This window comes from Paroedura picta, chromosome 11 (assembly GCF_049243985.1).
Source record: "Paroedura picta isolate Pp20150507F chromosome 11, Ppicta_v3.0, whole genome shotgun sequence".
NCBI lineage: Eukaryota > Metazoa > Chordata > Lepidosauria > Squamata > Gekkonidae > Paroedura > Paroedura picta.
The window spans coordinates 41,127,321-41,146,092 of NC_135379.1; the positions used below are offsets into that span (position 1 = coordinate 41,127,321).

Sequence of the window (18,772 nt, forward strand, 5' to 3'; positions counted from 1 at the left end):
AAAAGATCACAAAAGGTTCTGCTCAAGGTTTTTTAAAAACTTTTATTTCAGCTGCAGTTTCATTCCTGAGATGCCTCCTAGTCTACCTTCTGTTTCTGAGACAAATGGAAACTTGGTAGCAAGAGTGGTGACCTCTCGACTACAACAAATCCAAGAATCCACAAAAAGTCCTCCAAAACCACACTGCCTGACAGGCTCTCTTAGCTGCACACCTGGCAGTTCGCTCCACTCCACAAAACCTCCTTTTAAAAGCCCGAACAAGGACTGAGAGCAATCTGTCCTCCTTGAAGGAAGACATAAGATGCACAAGTTGCAGTGAAGATTTATCATATGGCATCATATGGCTTAATTTGGATGTTGTGACAAAGTTTACTAATTTAGCATAATTAGCTTTTGCCTTATATCTCCACTGCTATGGTTGTTCATTAGAGTGCATGCACTCGAAAGCTCACACCTCGATTAAATCTTTGTTGGTCTTAAAGGTGCTATTGGACTCTATTTTTGTGAAGAACAAGTTGGCCTCTAGGATCATGTAGGGAAGGTTTGCTCTTCAGACAGCTAAAACACGTTCCTAGCCTAGTGGCTAGGAACAAGTGGACAGAATCATTACAGAATCATTACAGAAAGCGATACTCCCTTTCCTCCCTTAGCACTACTCCCATATCACAGCAGCACTTAAAATTATAATACATTATAGAATAAGGCACATCTAGGTATGACAAGAACAAATCACATCGGGGAAAGCTGACCTACCAGCCATTCTAGAACATTTAGGCCTTAATGGATTATTAGGCAGTATGAAGGCAGAATGGAAGCACTCATGATGATATCCCCATAGCTAAGATGGTGGTATTTGGGCTGTATATAACCTTAAGGCAGGGGTTGTCAACCTGTGGTCTTCCAGATGTTCATGGACTACAATTCCCATGAGCCCCTGCCAGCAAACGCTGGCAGGGGCTCATGGGAACTGTAATCCATGAACATCTGGAGGACCACAGGTTGACTGCCCCTGCCTTAAGGTATAAGAAATATGTTTCCCTGATTTAAGGAACCATACCAAGCCCCACCCCCCATCTTCAAATCACACCTACAGTATCAATAGTCAACCCTTCAGAAAAGCAGAAAAGCCCAAATATCAGGGGGTTAAAAATGTATTTACCTTATACCAGTTTTTTAAAGGGATGATTATTTCCAATCTAGTTTTTTTATAACATAGTGGGAACAAAATGCTGTCCTGGGTTGGGCAGGGAGAACAATTTTCTTTCCTTATTTGTAAATGTAGTCTGTTAGAAAAATGCGAGTCATGAAGCCAGATGGAGAAGAATAAAGTAGAGCAACTAACACCTTTATAAAGGCTAAAATGATTTTGTCTTAAACCACATATTTGCACTTAAGTCTCTACTGTCATTTCCTGATGGTCGCAGGCTAGAATAATGTTCTTTGTATATACAGCATTAACTCAACATTAGCCTATTTAAAACAGACCAGATAGTGCAATAGTTGCGTCATTATTTCCTTTGAAAAGCATTTAAAAGTTGGAGGTACAGAAGATTAAGTGACCACTTTCACCAGAATAGGCCTGCTGGTGGAAATGCTTTGATGAAGGCTTATTTTGCAACAGAAGCCTGAATAAATATATGCTCTCATCAGATTCAAATTAAACTCTGCCATTTATACCTAAGGTAACTCAGGCGAGGAAGAAAGAAGAGGGCAAAGGGAGAGAATTCTAGACAGTATTCTCTGGGAGGAACTTTTCCCTGATTAGACTGGAATTTGCCTTGTTTCTTTTCACTCTGTGCTTCCTGCACTTCCCTCTTTCTTTGACCTTCCTATTATTTCACATTCCCTACATAAAACAGCTGCCTAGGAAGATCTGTTATAGCATCTGAAGAACTGTATTTATTTGTTCAAAATGTAATATACCATGTCTCCAGAGACCTGTGTAAAGGTTCATGTCCATGAAAACTTATGTTGGAACAACATTTTGTCTTTAAGATACCACAAGGCTCCTCTTTATTTAAGTTTTCCAGCGCTACAGTTCACCAGCAAACAGGTTACTATTTAGCATTTTCTCCATAGGCGTGCTTTTAGAATGACTTAACCAGAAGAATATACAGGAGAGAGAAGAAAGGGTTATTTTTTTCCTTTACAGAAAAGTTACATGCTCAAGATACTACATTTCTTCCAGTTCCTCTTTCTACCCGAATGAAGGGGAGGAGAGAAGAACAAATCTATTTTAAATCTGAAAGAAGGCTTCCTTAGTGGGTTCATCTGTCTACCTCTATAAGTGTATTCCTACAGGAAGTAAAAACTTTGTTTCATTTGGCATACCCCCAATAACTACTATTGGTCATCCTGCCCAATTCTGGAGTTCTTGATGTTTTTTTATTATTATTTTATAGCTTACTATATAACTTGTTCAAGAGTTTTAATGTTGTTTATATTAACTCCTTGGGGATCCTCATTGAGTGGAAAGGTGTCATGAAAAAGTGTTTAAGTAAATAAATATTATTCCAAAAGCCAGCCTTCACGGCAAAACATGAGCCAGCTTGGTGTAGTGGTTAGGAGTGCTGACTTCTAACCTGGAGAGCTGGGTTTGATTCCCCGCTCCCCCACAAACAACCAGCTGGGTGACCTTGGGCTCGCCACAGCACTGATAGAGCTGTTCTGAATGAGCAGTAATATCAGGGCTCTCTCAGCCTCATCTCCCTCACAGGGTGTCTGTTGTGGGAAAAGGAAGGGAAGGAGATTGTGAGCCGCCTTGAGACTCCTTTGGGTAGAGAAAAGCAGTATATAAGAACGAACTCTTCTTCTTCAGTAATATCAGGGCTCTCTCAGCCTCATCTACCTCACAGGGTGTCTGTTGTGGGGAGAGGAAAGGGAAGGCGATTGGAAGCCGCTTTGAGACTCCTTTGGGTAGAGAAATGTGGCATCTAAGAACCAACTCTTCTTCTTCTTCTTCATATTGAAGGAGGCCATGAGCAAACTCTATTTTCTCTCTTACAATTCAAGGAACCATACCTTTAGTATGGTATGAACCAAACTAGTGTCCAGAACTGGCTACACTTTCCATCTCTTTCTCAGTCTTATTACTGGAGGGTGAGGGGTCCTGTTCATCAGATTCCATTGGGAGTTAAGTAGCCTCAGCTCTCCTCTTTCCCACGAGGGTATCAATTAAAATAATCCTGCACACCCACTGTCTAGACCTCCAGTTACCAAAATTACTATTGTGTGGTACTGCATCCAACATTTCCAAGAAGATCAAAGCGTGTTCCTTGCAATGCTGACTATTTGGTGGAAGGAGAACACTAAAACTCATTCTCTGTTACACATTTTTCCCTGCACAGATTTCTTTACTGCGTTTTGGAAAAGAAATAATCAAGTAAATATTGGACTACAGATGCTTTGATTGAGTTTACACTGATCTTAAACTCACTAGGACTTCTGTGCACATGACAGCTTCTGCTCACTTCTGACCAGTTTTTTTATCCTGTTCCCAGATTAGCCCATGCTCATGATAAAGTTTTGCTCTTACACCAGGCTGTAACTACTATGTTAGGACTGAGCAGCTGCATACGAACTGCGGAACATGCCAATCCAGGCCAGGAGGAAAGGGGAGCAAGGAGCAATGGAGAGAACTGGGCCTAATTTTGAAAGATATTTTGAATTGGGATATCACAGGCAGATCAGGAATAACATTATATGTCCCTCCCCGCATTACGAAAGAACTGAGGCTTGCAATTTGAACTAGATAATCTCAAAAAGAACTGCAAACACGGGAGGGTCATCAACCTTATGTACATTGCATCTCTCTCATTCAGTGCCATGTTCACAATTTTGTTTGTAGAAAATTGAGGCATTTATACTTCTACATTTAATAAATACACCAAGTACAGCTTTATACGCACCAGAGTTGCCTGCACCATGACGTCACTTCTGGGTAACCACAGTTTTTGGCAATTCCTAGAGCAAGATGGCATCGCCAGCATTCTTTCCTTCTCCTGCCACAACTCCAGGGTATCAGTGGACAACAAGGCCAGTCCGTGGGAATTCTCCTAACATAGCAGGAGGCCTTGCAACCCTATTTATATGCTATGGTTTAAATTATGCATTTTATATTATTAAAGCAGTAAAGTAAGTTTAGGCTCCATAATGAAGTATTACTTCAGTTTTCCCACAAGCTGTCTGCAGTTTAAAGGTTTTCAGAAGTTTTCGATCTCTGCCTACAATACAAAATTATCTCATGGTTTGTCATCAAGTCATGCATTCCCCTAACCCTGCTGCATATTATTCACCACTACTAGAAGCAGCAAGGAAAACTTCCACATAATGTTCTGTCTCATGTTGTGTAGTGCATGGGGGGAGGGGCATCGACCTGCCATTGTCTTTAGAAGTAGCTTATACTTATCATGTTTTATCTAGGTCGGTATGTCCAACTCTGAATGCTGGTAGCTCTCAGGTCTTTCACACAACTGACTTCTACTTGATCTTTTAGCTGGAGGTGCCAGGGACAAGATCTGGGATCTTGTGCATGCAAGAAAGATGCTCTGCGGCTAAACTAAGGATGGCTCTGTTAAATTTATCAAGAAGACATTGACACCCCTTGGAATGAAGTAGATGGAAAGCCACAACGTATCAGGGTCAGACGAACAACAGGAACAGACCACATTCCATGAGAACGCAGCCAAATTATCAATTTTTTGTGTGTGTGCCAAACAACAGTTTCTAACAAAATTTGCAGGCATACATAATTTTAAAATAAAATCAAGGAGGGTGGTTAGCCATTTAATCTGTTCAACCATTACCCACGCGCATACACTGTGCCTACAATCCTACCACTTCCTCCTTACAGTGAAAATTACAGAAAAGGAAGGTGAGTGGGCCATAAAGTGAAAGGGTACCATCCAATCCCTTCTAACCCAGCTGGCTTCTCCACACAGAGATTCCTCTGAGAAGACAGACAATGCATCTCAGAGCTCTTTCTAGGAATGGCCATCTCTGTTGCACCATATTAGTCATATCTTTTCTGTAGAGTAGGAAGGATGAGTGGCAGCATACAACCTTAACAGGACCCAATTGTTAGAAACTGCAATTGGCTCTTAATCGTTTAAAGATACCAGTTAATTTTCTGAAGCCTGATATTGCTTCTTCCTCAATTAACTGCTTTTTATCCTACTTAATTACACTTTTATCTCCAGCACCATGAGAGAAAGAAAAAGGAGAAACTGAAGTTTCTGTCACATCCATGATGTGTAATCAATAGATTCCAGTCCCTTACCTAGAGAATCTACACCTGTAAGATTTATGATGGGATTCAGACCAAGCCTCTAAGTTTGTACCCAACTCCTCCCTCTCCTGCAAACTTTCCTATAGCATCTAAAGAAGCTCTGATGCATAATAACTCGTGATGAAAAATGTTGTTAATCTAAGATGCCACTGGACTTCTGTTTTATTTTGCTACAACAGACTAATGGGGCTATACTCTGGAAGTGTTCAACCTTGTCAATAGAGTCTCAATAGGCTCTCCTTAGCCGTAGGCCCTTCATCTTACCCTAAAGGCAAAGACTAATTGCCATTCAGGGATTCAAGCCAATTTCCTACTTGTTTTATGTACCATACAATGGAATAACAAGAACACATTCCTGAGAATAAAGCCCATTAGACAGACATAAGAAGGATTCTCAGTAGACCTGCTTAGAACTCCTCTCTAAATTGCCTTAAAACCAAGAATTTGGGCTCAACTAGGTAGCACATTCAACTGCAAATGTCTAAAATGCATTTGCCTGAGACCAGCCAACCCAATAACATCCGCAGGTCCCCCTCAGAGACCTCCATGGCCTGAACCAGTCTGACCTCTCTGGGGGGTGTTATCTAAGTTGTTCTTCCAGTTACATTATTGTTGATCAAAACCACTGAAATTATGTAAATTTTAAACCACTGATGGATTATTGTTGATGCTATTTTTGACTATGTTATATGTTTAGGTCGTTCCATGTACTACCCTGCGACGTTATATGTAAACTGCCCTGAGCTGCATGGGAGGGCGATATAAAAATCTAATAAATAAATACATAAAACCAAGTCAGAATATGCCATGCTACTCCCATTAATTTTCATGGAACTTAAAATTTTCAGACCATCAAAAAGATCTGCAAGTACTTTTGACATAATTTATGAATTTCTGCTGTAACTGAAAAAAACGGTTTAAGCAATACCATACACCAGATTTGTAAATCATTGCTTACCACATACCAAAAAAAAGAACAAAACTGGTTATAATCCAACACGCAGCAGAAATGAACTGTGCAGTGAATTGCAGCCTTTGAGATGCTAAAATTGGTATATCAATTTGCTTCTAAAAACATGCCTTTAATTCATTTTTCCCTAGCTTGTGATTTTCTCCAGAAGTTAGTACATTAAAATTGTAGGTTTCACAAAATATAATAGAAAGTATTAGTGGTCCCCATAATTAGCAAAACACCAGCAAAAAGAAAAAAAAAACATATCTGCAGGTGCAAATACTTGTACAACTGAGCATCAGTAATACAGAATAACACATGATAAAAACTGAACATAAACTTATACACCTACCAAAGTAGTCAGCCTTGGGACAAGCATCCATCTCCTGCTCTAGACGCTGTGTAAGAGCTTCTAATTTTAACTCCGCTGTGGATGGGCCTTGTTCTTGCTGGGGAAGGAGTGTCTGACAGGGCAATTTTATTTTTGAAGAAGTGGAGGTTTCTTGGTGACCCAAGTCATGCTGCAGAGTGCCCATGCCCTCTATAAAAGGAGGTTTGGGAACATCGGAAATCATTGGCCCATGAGATGTTACACTGATGGAATTCTGCTCAGGCCTCATGCCAGACCCAGCACAATTCAGCCTGTGATTTTGCCCATGAACTACAAAATGACCTGTAGGCTTAGCTTGAGTGTTGGCTTGCTGATAACCTGCACTTGGAGGTAATGGAGTAGGGAGTGACCCAGAAACCAAAGACGGAGAATTCTCACCGTGCCTCGATTGGCCATCACCAATACTTTTACTTGAGATGCCAGAAGCTAAGGTGTCAAGTCCACGGCTTGGATGGAAGGGATCGGACCGATTAAAAAGTGCCTGAGTAGGGTGTGCAGAAAACGAAGAAGATCTCTGTTTTGGAAGTCCTGCAGACAATTCATCGCCAAACCCAACAGAAGAGGACAAAGGGGTACAAGCATTCGAAAAGGACGACGTCCTTGGGCAAGCTGAGTTTTGGTCATAGCTCTGACTAAGCCCAGCTCCACTTTCCTGGCTTCCATACCCGCTTTCAAAGGATTTGCAAGAACTTCGCGACTGTTGGTACGGCTGAAGATCTGCTGGGAGTTTCGTAGGACTTCTCTGCAGTGAATCACTATGATTCATATTTGACCATAAAGGGGAGCCCTCGTTAGATTTCGGGCTGGAAAACTTATCAGCATCTCTTCCCCAGCCGTGCGTAGCTGTCCTGTTACCACCGTTGTTGACATCTTCTTGGGAAAGGGAAGAGAAAGCTGCTTTGGCACTACGAGAGCTGGCCTGATCCACTCCGTGATAACCATGCCCTCCAGGGACTTCGGAACCCGCCAGACTGTCACTGTATCCACGCTCATGACTGCCTCTTTTGCCCTCTTGGTATAACTTTGCCCACTCGCCATCGGCATGGGGCTGGGGCTGATTCGGGAATGCTAGCTGGTGCCCTGCACATACCATCGTAGGTGCTGCCAAAGGAGGCTTAGAGATATTTTCCCCCAAACGCCCTTTGTTTGTCCCCGTGGCTCCTCTAGCTCCAGGGGGGGCTGGAAACTGATGCTGAGCCCCAAAAGCAGCACCTCCATTGGGGGCTCCTGAGGCTGATTTCATCTGCTCCTCTTGTTCTCGCTGTTTCTGAAGGTGGATTTTGGCCATTTTTGTCGCAAACACCCTTCTGGTTTCTTCAAATTCCGGGTTGTTCCCTCCCACTCGGTCCACCCGGAAGAGGCCCCCCTTGGAGGCTTCGTACATATTGAGATCTTCTATAAATTTACTCGCCTCCAGCCCCAGGTCATCGTATTTATCCATTTTTTTAAAAATGCACTCGCACTACCAAAGAAGCCAAAATCCAGGAAAGAAAAAAAGGCACTGTGATTTTAAATACCGGGTTCCGTATCAATGTTAAGCTTAGATTTCCTCCCAGCAGTCATTTAAAAAACTTTTTTTTAAAGGCCCGCTCTGTAGGGAGGGTTTTCAAACAAACCCGTTGCCTCTTCCTCCTGTCACTCAGGCCAGCTCTCCTTGCAAAGTGGATTCCAGGTGGGTGTGTTGACGCGCAGGCCTCACAGGATCGCCACCCCCTCTTCACATCTCTCTGGCGCCGACATGCCTGCATTCAGCGGGGAGAAAGGAGGCGCGGGTTAGAAACAAGGCAGGCCCCTCCACACGTTACTCGCACGTGAAACAGCGGCCTCCGGGCGGCTAGCTGTCAACGTGTCTTACTCCGAATTAGTCATCTGCACAAGGCTGCCCAGAGGAGTGGAAGAACGGGCGGACACGCGCGGGGAGACCAACCGGACGACCGTCAGGAAAGTTGCGAAGGAAGGAAGGAAGGAAGGGAGCGCATGCATGCATTTCTCCCCCACTCCCCACCCCACCGGGGGGGATCTTTGCAACTCACGCGTCCTCGCCTTCCTTCGCCTCAAGCCTTGGCATGGAGGGCTGCTGCTGCTGCTGCCGCCGCCGCCGCTTCCGCCCGCAAGAGTTGCCCACCCCAGGCCGTGCCGTGCAACCTTCGCCGCCGCCGCCTGGGCGCGCAAAGTGGCGCTGGAGGGCGGCCGCCGGGCGGGCCACGCCGGGTTTCCGCGCCGAGCTGGGCCGGGGCCGGGGCTCTCCTCCCTCCGTCGGCTCCCCTCTGGAGAGCGCCACAAGTTGGCTCGTCGTGGCACTTCGGGCCGCCCGTGCCGGGAAGTCACGCTCGTCTCCGGCGGGCCGTGCCGCTGTGCAGAACCCGCCCTCCGCCGCGGCTTCCTTCTCCGCCCGCCCGGGCGTCGAGGCACCGCTGCGAGGCTCAGGCTGCTGCTTCTGCCGCCGCCGCCGCCGCTGCTTCGCGCCGCTCTCCGGCTCCCGCCCGTGGCCGCCTGGCGCGGGGGAGGAGTTCCAGGGCGGCCCCGCGGAGTTTGCAACGTGGTGGACGCGGGGAGAGGCCGAAACGGGCCCGCGCCTGTTGGCAGCCGCGGGGCCAGCCGAGCTCTTCCAGGAGGACTTGGCTCTCGCGGCGGGGAGGAGCCAGGCGAGGGCAGCCCGATCTCTCTCTCCAAACATCCCCCCCCCCTCCCCGGTCCCTTGTGGGGCAAGGCTGCCCTGCAGAGGTCGAGAGAGATGGAACAGGCAGGGCCCGGGGGGACATGTGCAAAGAGTAAAAGAGGGTGCTTCTGAGCAGGCACGGAGAGTATTGCCCCCTCCTGCATGCGCTGGCCCCTGTGAACCGACACCAACATGGTCTCAGAGGGTCAGAGAGGCCCCAGCTCTAACAACAACAGCAACAATAAATGAGGCACAAAGAAGGTGCCCCACAAGGGAAATAAGTTGCATCATTTATCAAGTTGTCAAAAAAGTGGCTAAAACAGAGGCCTCCTTTGAACATGATGCACAGGTCAAATGGTCCTTGAGCATCGGACAGCATGACTTCTATTAGATCTGTGGGTTCTAGGAAGCCAGGACATGGGGAGTTCAGTTCATCTCTTCAGTGTGACCCCAGCATGACAGTACAACTGTCAAAACTGAACCAAAGAACCCCATAACCAAGCCCGACTTAAATAGGAAAGCCCCACAATAGATCTTCCCACCAGTGTGCCCTATTGGTCAGTTTCGCTTTAAACTGAGGGAAGCTGCAGAGGGGATCTAACTGCACATTGGTCAGTTACAGAGCATGCTTACTATCCTATTTATTATTTATTTATTTATTTATTATATTTCTATACCACCCTCCCTGGAGGCTCAGGGCAGTTTACATTAAACTTATAAACAATACATGGAACAGTCTTCATTAATAATCATACAATAATAACAGTGGTTGTAACAGAATAACAGTATAGTAAACAGTATAACAATAATAATAATAATAATATAACAGTATAACAATGCAACCTTGCAAATGGCACAACAGGTCCAGAGCACTCTGGTGGAGTTCTGGGAGGAAGGGGGGGGGGAGAGCGGGGGCCCTTCGTTCATTGTTGGTTGTGCCTGGTCTCAACCAAATGCCTGGTGGAAGAGCTCCTTTTTGCAGGCCCTGCGGAACTGTTTAAGCTCCGTCAGGGCCCTGATCTCTTCTGGGAGCTCATTCCACCAGGTGGGGGCCAAGACAGAGAATGCTCTGGCCCTGGTCGAGGCCAGATGGATTCTTTAGGGACAGGGACCATTAGCCGGTTGGTGGCGGTAGAGCACAGAGCTCTTTTGGGGGCATAGGCAGGGAGGCGGTCCCTCAGGTACACTGGACCCTGACCGCGAATGGCCTTGAAGGTAATTACCAGAACCTTTAGTCTGATCTGGAATTCAACTGGCAGCCACTGCAGTTGGTGGAGAATGGGCCAGATGTGGGACCTCCATGGTGTTGCTGTGAGGATCCTGGCCGCTGCATTTTGGACCAGCTGTAGTTTCTGGGTCAAGGCTAAGGGCAGGCCTGCGCAGAGCGAGTTACAGAAGTCCAGTCTAGAGGTGACCGTCGCATGGATCACTGTGGCTAGGTGTTCCGGGGCCAGGTAGGGCGCTAGTAGTTTGGCTTGGCGGAGATGGTAGAATGCCAGCCGCGCTACCTTTGTGATCTGGGCTTCCATTGTAAGGGAAGCATCCAGAATCACGCCTAGGTTCCTGGCGGAGTCAGCCGTAGAGAGCTGTACACCATCCAGGGCAGGCAGGCGCGCTTCCTCACATGGGCCCTTCCTACCCAGCCACAGAACCTCCGTCTTTGAAGGATTGAGCTTCAGGCGACTCTGCTTCAGCCATCTCGTCACTGCTTCCAGGCATCTGGCTAATGCTTCTGGGGGGGAGTCAGGGCGGCCATCCATCAGGAGGAAGAGCTGGGTGTCATCAGCATATTGATGACAACCCAGCCCAAACCTCCGTACCAGTTGTGCAAGAGGGCGCATAAAGATGTTGAATAGGATAGGAGAGAGGACCGCTCCTTGTGGGACTCCACAAGTAAGTTGTTGGCGGTCTGATGTTTTGTCTCCAGTTGCAACCCTCTGTCCACGATCCCGGAGGAAGGAGATCAGCCATTGAAGGGCTGTCCCTCGTATTCCGGCATCGATGAGGCGGTGAGCTAGGAGCTCGTGATCTTGCGTCGGCCCCCAAGTTTGGTTCTTGGTGGAACTACAGACACTGCAACTTCCGAGGTGATCGCTCATTCCTGATTTTCGAAAGAGCACGGTTGCCCTGTACATTGGCCACTTGCCCTGTACATTGGCCACTATCCACTGGTCCCTCACTAGCACCAGCATGTCCCTCTTATTGGACGGTCCAATGGAGACCTCTATTCACTTTTCCCATGATGTCCAGAGTATCTCCTGCAGTCCATCACATTTTTATTCCACTCTTCCAAAAGGTTAGAGCGATGACTATCGTTCTCCCTTCCCTGAGAGTTAAGTTAGACTGAGCAGTAGTGAGTGGTCTGAAGCCACGTAGAGAGCATCATGACTGGGAAGGGATTTGAACTCGACACCACTGCTGACCATAACATTAGCTTCTCAGAGGTTATCCTTTAGTAGGCAAACAAAGTAAGAGTGTACTTTGCGAGCAAACATGCTTGTTTATTCCTCCGTCAGTTATTTTCTTCCTAGTGACATTGCTTTATACAGAATAATTGCTGCCCTTAAATCAAGCTGTTAAGAAACCTGTCTATGATGAATCAGACAGAGGCTTTGAACTCGGGAGTTTCCCACGCACTGAATTACTAACGGAAAATAAGGGGAAAAGAACAAACCAGACGCCCTGGTGTCATCCTGCTATGGTTTCTCTAGAAAACGTGTAGAGCCAGCTTCAAGCCTGTGCTTGAAAACTAGAAGATGATTAAAAAATAAAAATAAAACAGAAGTCTTTATTTTATTGCCCTTTGGAAACCTGTATCAAAAATTGCTGTCTATACAGGTAGATATGTATATATATATGTATGTATGTATGTATGTATGTATGTGTGTGTGTGTGTGTGTATATATTGTATATTGAGTGTGTATGTACACTCAAAGTACATATATATATTCCATCTGGCATAAAGTACAAACTGATCTGTAAATCACTCAACACGATCCCCTTAGCTCAAGTGTGCATCTCCCTAGATACAGCAGCATCACACCCACAAACAGAATTTCACCTTGTGAGGGAAGTGACCGGCTCCAAGGATGTTTGGTGGAGCTCTGGCTTCAGATTCCTAAAGGCCTTGAGCCTGAAGTACATGTTAAGATTTGTGTGGGATCAGAGAGCAGCAAACTCAGATCCGGAGAACTGGGTTTTATTCCTCACTCCTCTTCCGCATGCAGCCAACTAGGTGACCTTGGGCCAGACACTGTTCTCTTAGAGCTGTTCTCCTAGATCAGTTATCTTACTCAGCCCTACCTACCTCACAGGGTGTCTATTATGAGGGGCATGGGGCGATAGGCAGTCAAGTATGTGGGTCCCAACCTGTGTAAGGCCTTAAAAGCCCTTTCAAACACTATCCAACCAAACTTTATAAACTGAGTTTTCTGCCAGAATGCTACATAACTGAAGCAAGGTTGTCTGATCTTTCACATGGCAGGATGCAAAGAAGCAGAAGCAGCAGCAGAAGAAGAGTTGGTTCTTATATGCCGCTTTTCTCTACCCGAAGAAGTCTCAAAGTGGCTTACAGTCACTTTCCCTTTCCTCTCCCCACAACAGACTCCCTGTGGGGTGGATGAGGCTGAGAGAGCCCTGATATTACTGCTCGGTCAGAACAGTTTTATCAGTGCTGTGGCGAGCCCAAGGTCACCCAGCTGGTTGCATGTGGGGGAGTGCAGAATTGAACCTGGCATGCCAGATTAGACGTCCGCACTCCTAACCACTACACCAAACTGGCTCTCTTATGTCAGCAGTGCAGCTGTTGACATAACGTCCCCTAAGAGCCCTGAAATAGCTGATAGAGGAAGTGACAATAACAGGGTTTGGGGGGGTGTTGTGTCCTAGTGCTGCATACTGTTAGGGATTAGCCTCCGATAGATCCACATATTTCCAGGCCGCATTTCCCTTGTGCGAGCTGATTAAGCTCCTTTAACCACTTTAAAGGAATATTAATTGCTGCTTTGCTTTTTCTTGCAACCCTGTCAAGATGATGATCATGTAATTAAAACCCCAAGAACATGAAAAGCATAGTGGCTTTCTTAAAATATGTTTGCAAGCGGATTACCACTCCACATCAATTGAATGCAAACAGTGCACTGTTAAAAAAAGGGGGAAAACCCAAGGATTTTGCCAGGTGCAGGGAGTGGCTATCCAGTTATGTGATGACAATTGCCTTGGGGCTTTTTTTTTTTTCCGTGGGGGTGTCATAAATTTTGATAAGCTCATCTTTAAACTGTGGGAATTTTCTCAACCTGCCAGTAGCCATTATATAGAAATACCATTGGTGTAACAATTACATGTTAATTGTTGTAGTGGGTGTATGAGTCCTGGGGTTACCATTCCAGAGAAGAACAATGACCTTAAAAACCTCTTCAGCATAAAGGGATCTGCCAGATTATGATGTCCTCAATTCCTTCAAACATTGCTGTTTGTTTAAAATGTAGAGATCCCTTACTCTAGCTGCTTTTCTGTGAAACAAATTAGAAGAAGAGTTGGTTCTTATATGCCGCTTTTCTCTACCCGAAGGAGTCTCAAAGTGGCTTACAGTCACCCTCCCTTTCCTCTCCCCCCAACCGACACCCTGTGAGGGAGATGAGGCTGAGAGAGCCCTGATATTACTGAAGAAGAAGAGTTGGTTCCTATATGCTGCTTTTCTCTACCCGAAGGAGTCTCAAAGTGGCTTACATTCGCCTTCCCTTCCCTCTTCCTGCTACAGAAACCGTGTGAGGGAGGTGAGGCTGAGAGAGCCCTGATATTACTGAAGAAGAGTTGGTTCTTATATGCTGCTTTTCTCTACCCGAAGGAGTCTCAAAGTGGCTTACATTCGCCTTCCCTTCCCTCTTCCTGCTACAGAAACCGTGTGAGGGAGGTGAGGCTGAGAGAGCCCTGATATTACTGAAGAAGAGTTGGTTCTTATATGCCGCTTTTCTCTACCCGAAGGAGTCTCAAAGCGGCTTACAATCCCCTTCCCTTTCCTCTTCCTGCTACAGACACCCTGTGAGGGAGGTGAGGCTGAGAGAGCCCTGATATCACTGCTCAGTCATAACAGCTTTATCAGTTCTGTGGTGAGCCCAAGGCTGCCCAGCTGGTCCTATGTGGGGGAGTGCGGAATCAAACCTGGCTCGCCAGATTAGAAGTCCATACTCCTAACCACTACACCAAACTGGCTGTCTAAGAAATTTGAGTCCAGCAGCACTTTTAAGACCAACAAATTTTTATTCGAGGTATCAGCTGGAGACCTTCTAGAATCACAACAGCTCCCCAGACTACAGAGCTCAATGAAACATCAATTTAATTTGTGTAGGATAACTTAATACATGACTAAATACAATCTACATACAGAGTACAGAAAGCAGGACATGGTGTCCCTGCCATGCTTCTTCCATTCATGTGAGCTGGGGGGTTTGTCAAGTCAAACGTATAAAACTAAGAGTGACGAAAGACAAGAAAAGAAATTCCATATTCCCTTCTTATCCAAATAACCTAAGAATATGCAAACAGAAGTCAGCTTTTCTTAGTAGAGAAGCCCATCCCCTCTAGACTCAGTCTTGCTTCTTCCCATGCCATAGAACCAAGAGGTGATTTTTAGATCAAGAAAGAAACTGCTTTTCTGAGTGAGCCAGCTCATGGTTTAAAAATAGCCATTGTAAAATTCTGAGCACTCTTCCATACATAAAAAGTGATATTGTGATGCAAGTCTGGCATCAGTGTGTTATTTTTGTAACTTGTTTTTTTGGGGGCCCTATGGCTACAACGAGTTACTGCCGACACTAAAACTCTTCTCAAGGAGTAAAGGCTAAAAGTAGAAATCAAAAGTGCTCAAGAGGATAACCATTGGCTGAGATCTAAAGAGCTGTATAGGCTTGGGCATGCCTGTTTAATTTGTTGACTTTTTAATCTACAGTCGGTTGGCACACATCTGCACCATGTCACAAATTACTTCTGAACTTCCCTTCTGTTTACCAAGAGTCACGTTGCTGGCATGAGAAGCTGTTGATCAAGAAAAAGAAGTCCAAAGCCTCCTTGGGGGAAGAGTACAGCTTATTTTGATAGGTCCTAACCAATGCTGCATGCCCAGACTAATTTTTTACTTAGAAACAACACATAAATACACAAAGTTGCCGTATACTGAGTCAGTTTGGTTCATGATCCCTGTCAGAATTGTCTATTCAGACTGGCAGTGGCTCTGTGAGTCTCAGGAAGAGGTCATTTGTGTCAACTACTGTGCGATCCTTTTACGGAGATGCCCATTAACAGATCAGGGTTGAGAAGGGTTCTGGTAATTAGCCCATGGAAGCACACTTCACATTAAACTAAGATTTACTGAGTCTCCCAACCAATTTAAACAGCTAATGGGAGCTTTCAGAAAAAAATTCTGTCAAAACAAGTAAACAAGAGTAGTCTGTGGAGAGTTGTGCATGACTCCCGAGCAACTGTTAAACCATCATATGGATGACTGCCCAAAATGAAAGACTGCATACCTAGCACTCACTCACAACATACACCTCTGCCCAGCCTCTCCCAGTTACAGCAATTGATTGATCCATGAGGAAAATTGTGTAACTTAATATGCACATTCCTGCAGACGGTAACAGAGTGAGCATCTTCTCTTGTTGTAATTTTCTGTCTGCAGTCTTTTCCCCAGGTCATGAGAATCTCGTTCCATTGACCTTCTGACCTCCAGCAACTTCTGTTAAGATGGAATCTGGCACTTTGTAAAATGGCTCCACTTATACCGCAATAGCCACGGCCTGCTTGTTGTAGTGGTTAGGAGTGCGGACTTCTAATCTGGTGAGCCGGGTTTGATTCCGTGTTCCCTCACATGCAGCCAGCTGGGTGACCTTGGGCTCGTCACAGCACTGATAAACCTGTTCTGACCGAGCAGTGATATCAGGGCTCTCTCAGCCTCACCTTCCTCACAGGGTGTCTGTTGTGAGGAGAAGAAAGGGAAGGCAGCTGTAAGTAGCATTGAGACTCCTTCAGGTAGAGAAAAGTGGCATATAAGAACCAACTCTGAGCCAGTGGAGTGCAGTGGTTAAGAGTATCGGACTAATATCTTTGAATCTTCTAATCATGCCAAGGAAACTCAAGGGGTGACCTTGGATCAGTCATACACTCTCAGCCTAACCTTCCTTACAGGGTTGTTGTTAAGATAAAATAAAGGAGAGAACAATGTAAGCCACTCTGGATTTTCACTGGGGAGAAAGGTCGAGTTCAAATTGATTCTATTAAAATATGTAAGAACTGGGAAAATATATATTACACATATTTACTCCTTGAGAAAGGAGCACTTTTCCTGGAGAAAGTAGCACCAGGAGGGACTGATCTGGAGTAAGAACCCACAAGGTGATCCTTTTTTGAAGTAACTAGCACAGAACTGAATAGGACTGAGTTCTGGGTAATTGTTCTGGGTATTAGAGATGGCAATCCCAAATTGGAAAATACCTGGAGATTTTTTTGGGGGGTAGAGCCAGGTTTGGGTGAAATTTAAGGGGGCTTCAATGAGGTATAATGTTATAGAGCAGTCTCCAAAGTAGTCATTTTCTCCAGGTGAATTTATCTCTGTCACCTGGTGATCAATGGTAATACCGGGAGACCTGGAGTTTGGCAACCCTAATATACATTCGGGATGTCAGTCTCCTAATTAAATGAACTGGTAGCTAAATTATTCCCTTGGCTTACTGGAAAGGCACATGTTACACAATTGACATTCACACCCTGGGATCAAAACAGTGAGAAATGCTCTGAGGCTTCCTTTATTTTTCTTGTTTCAGCATGAATAAAACTTCTTTCTTTTTCCATCTGAAATATCATACAGAGGATTCTATTTCAGGCTCAAACGGCAAGGATGCTTGGCTTGCAAGAGGAAACAGCCATCTTATTTTCTGTCTTTCCCTGACCCTGTTGGCCTCTGTTAACAATGTAAAATACATTTCCTTCCTGTTTTTTTAAAAAAAGGATTAGATCAGCCATGTGTAAAACAATACATACACAGATACACTGTGATCTTTCCATCTCATCTCTTCAAATTTGACCTACTTGTGTGCCAGCCCACGATTTTAATACAAACATGATACAATATTTCCCAGTCATTATAGTTTTATAGGATGACACGATGAACACAAATGCTGAGTTCCATTTACTTATTTTTGTCTTTTCTACTAGATTGACCTGTAACCCACATTCTTCTTTTTATTTCTTTATTATCTGAACTTTTGTCCTGCCCTTTTCCAGCAGACTCAGGGCAGATCACACCCTAATTAAAAACACAGCATTCCAAAATACAGTATAAAATCTGATTTAAATTAACATTTCTACTATAAATTCAGCTCAAGTATTCTTGGACCAGTTACACTTTCACACATCACTGAAAAATGTCTTTTAGGATTCCACCAGTTCTACTTCAAATACAAATTCTACGCTGGCAAAACTTCTCACCCTACTTCTCTAAAACCTTCGTGAAGCAGATGGGAAATGTATTGTTGTATCTTCTCTTGGGATGCAGGGCTTGTAAAAAACTAGGCATTGTCCCTGGTAAAAACCTGTCGACCCCATGCACGTTAGAGCCTCTCTGGTTGCATATCTAACTTTCTTCAGAGTCATCATTCAACCTTTAATCAGTGTAAGATAATCAACAAAGGCCAGTTTTGATGTGTGCATCTTCTGAATGTTTTTATTTATTTATGTCTAAACTTCTATACTGCATGCTCTCATAATAACCAATAAAACATAGGGTAAAACCCTGTTAAAAAGAGATCACACCCACAAAAAGATGGCAGTATCCAGCTGACTAAAAGTAAATCCCATCCCATGCCTCGGAGCACTGAATTTGGTATGGATGGTTAAAAATGGCTGGTAGTCAGAATCGTTATGGTATAAGCCGCCAGCACGGTTTAATATCGTGCAAGAAGAAGAGGGGGCTAGGAGGGAGGGAGAGACCCGGTTGGTTTAGCTGGTTGGATGCAAAACCAAAAATGGAACCGAAACCTAACCTGAACAAAAGTCAGGAGCCCAAAAGTTGAGCTGTAAAAACAATATTAAAAAATCATCACAAATATTTATTAAACAAAGTGCACCAATAATATATTAAAAACAAAGTGAAAACAACACACATCTAACTGCAAATGACAGAATAAACCAAACGCTTTTCAACCCACAGGGGTCTTCCTTAGTGGTCAATATATTGCGTGAGATGCTCTCTTGTATAAATACAACATCTAAAAGGCTTGCTGGATGGCAAAAAAAAATCTGTTCAGCGTAGCTCCAACTAGTGCTTCTAAAGTACCTGGTTTGGAGCCCACCTTCTAAAATATGTATTATCTGAGGCCACCACTCCCAGCTTTTGCCTCATTCTACATCAAGAGTGCATTTCCATGTGTGTTAACACATGTTAGTTTGGTCTATTCTGTCATTTGCATACATTCAAATGAGTAGCCGTGT

General features: G+C 44.7%; 1 protein-coding gene across 1 annotated transcript in view; it reads right to left on the reverse strand.

The window, feature by feature from the left end:
• The window catches only part of LIMD1 (LIM domain containing 1), a 48,728-nt gene extending 39,462 nt beyond the window's left edge, over positions 1–9,266 (reverse strand). The window contains exons 1-2 of the mRNA XM_077302868.1: positions 8,664–9,266; positions 6,592–8,372 (exon numbers count right to left, since the gene is read on the reverse strand). Coding sequence (XP_077158983.1) covers positions 6,592–8,071 — 1,480 coding nt within the window. The 5' untranslated portion in view covers positions 8,072–8,372; positions 8,664–9,266. The remainder of the gene's footprint in view (positions 1–6,591; positions 8,373–8,663) is intronic.
• Between the last annotated feature and the right edge of the window lie 9,506 nt (positions 9,267–18,772).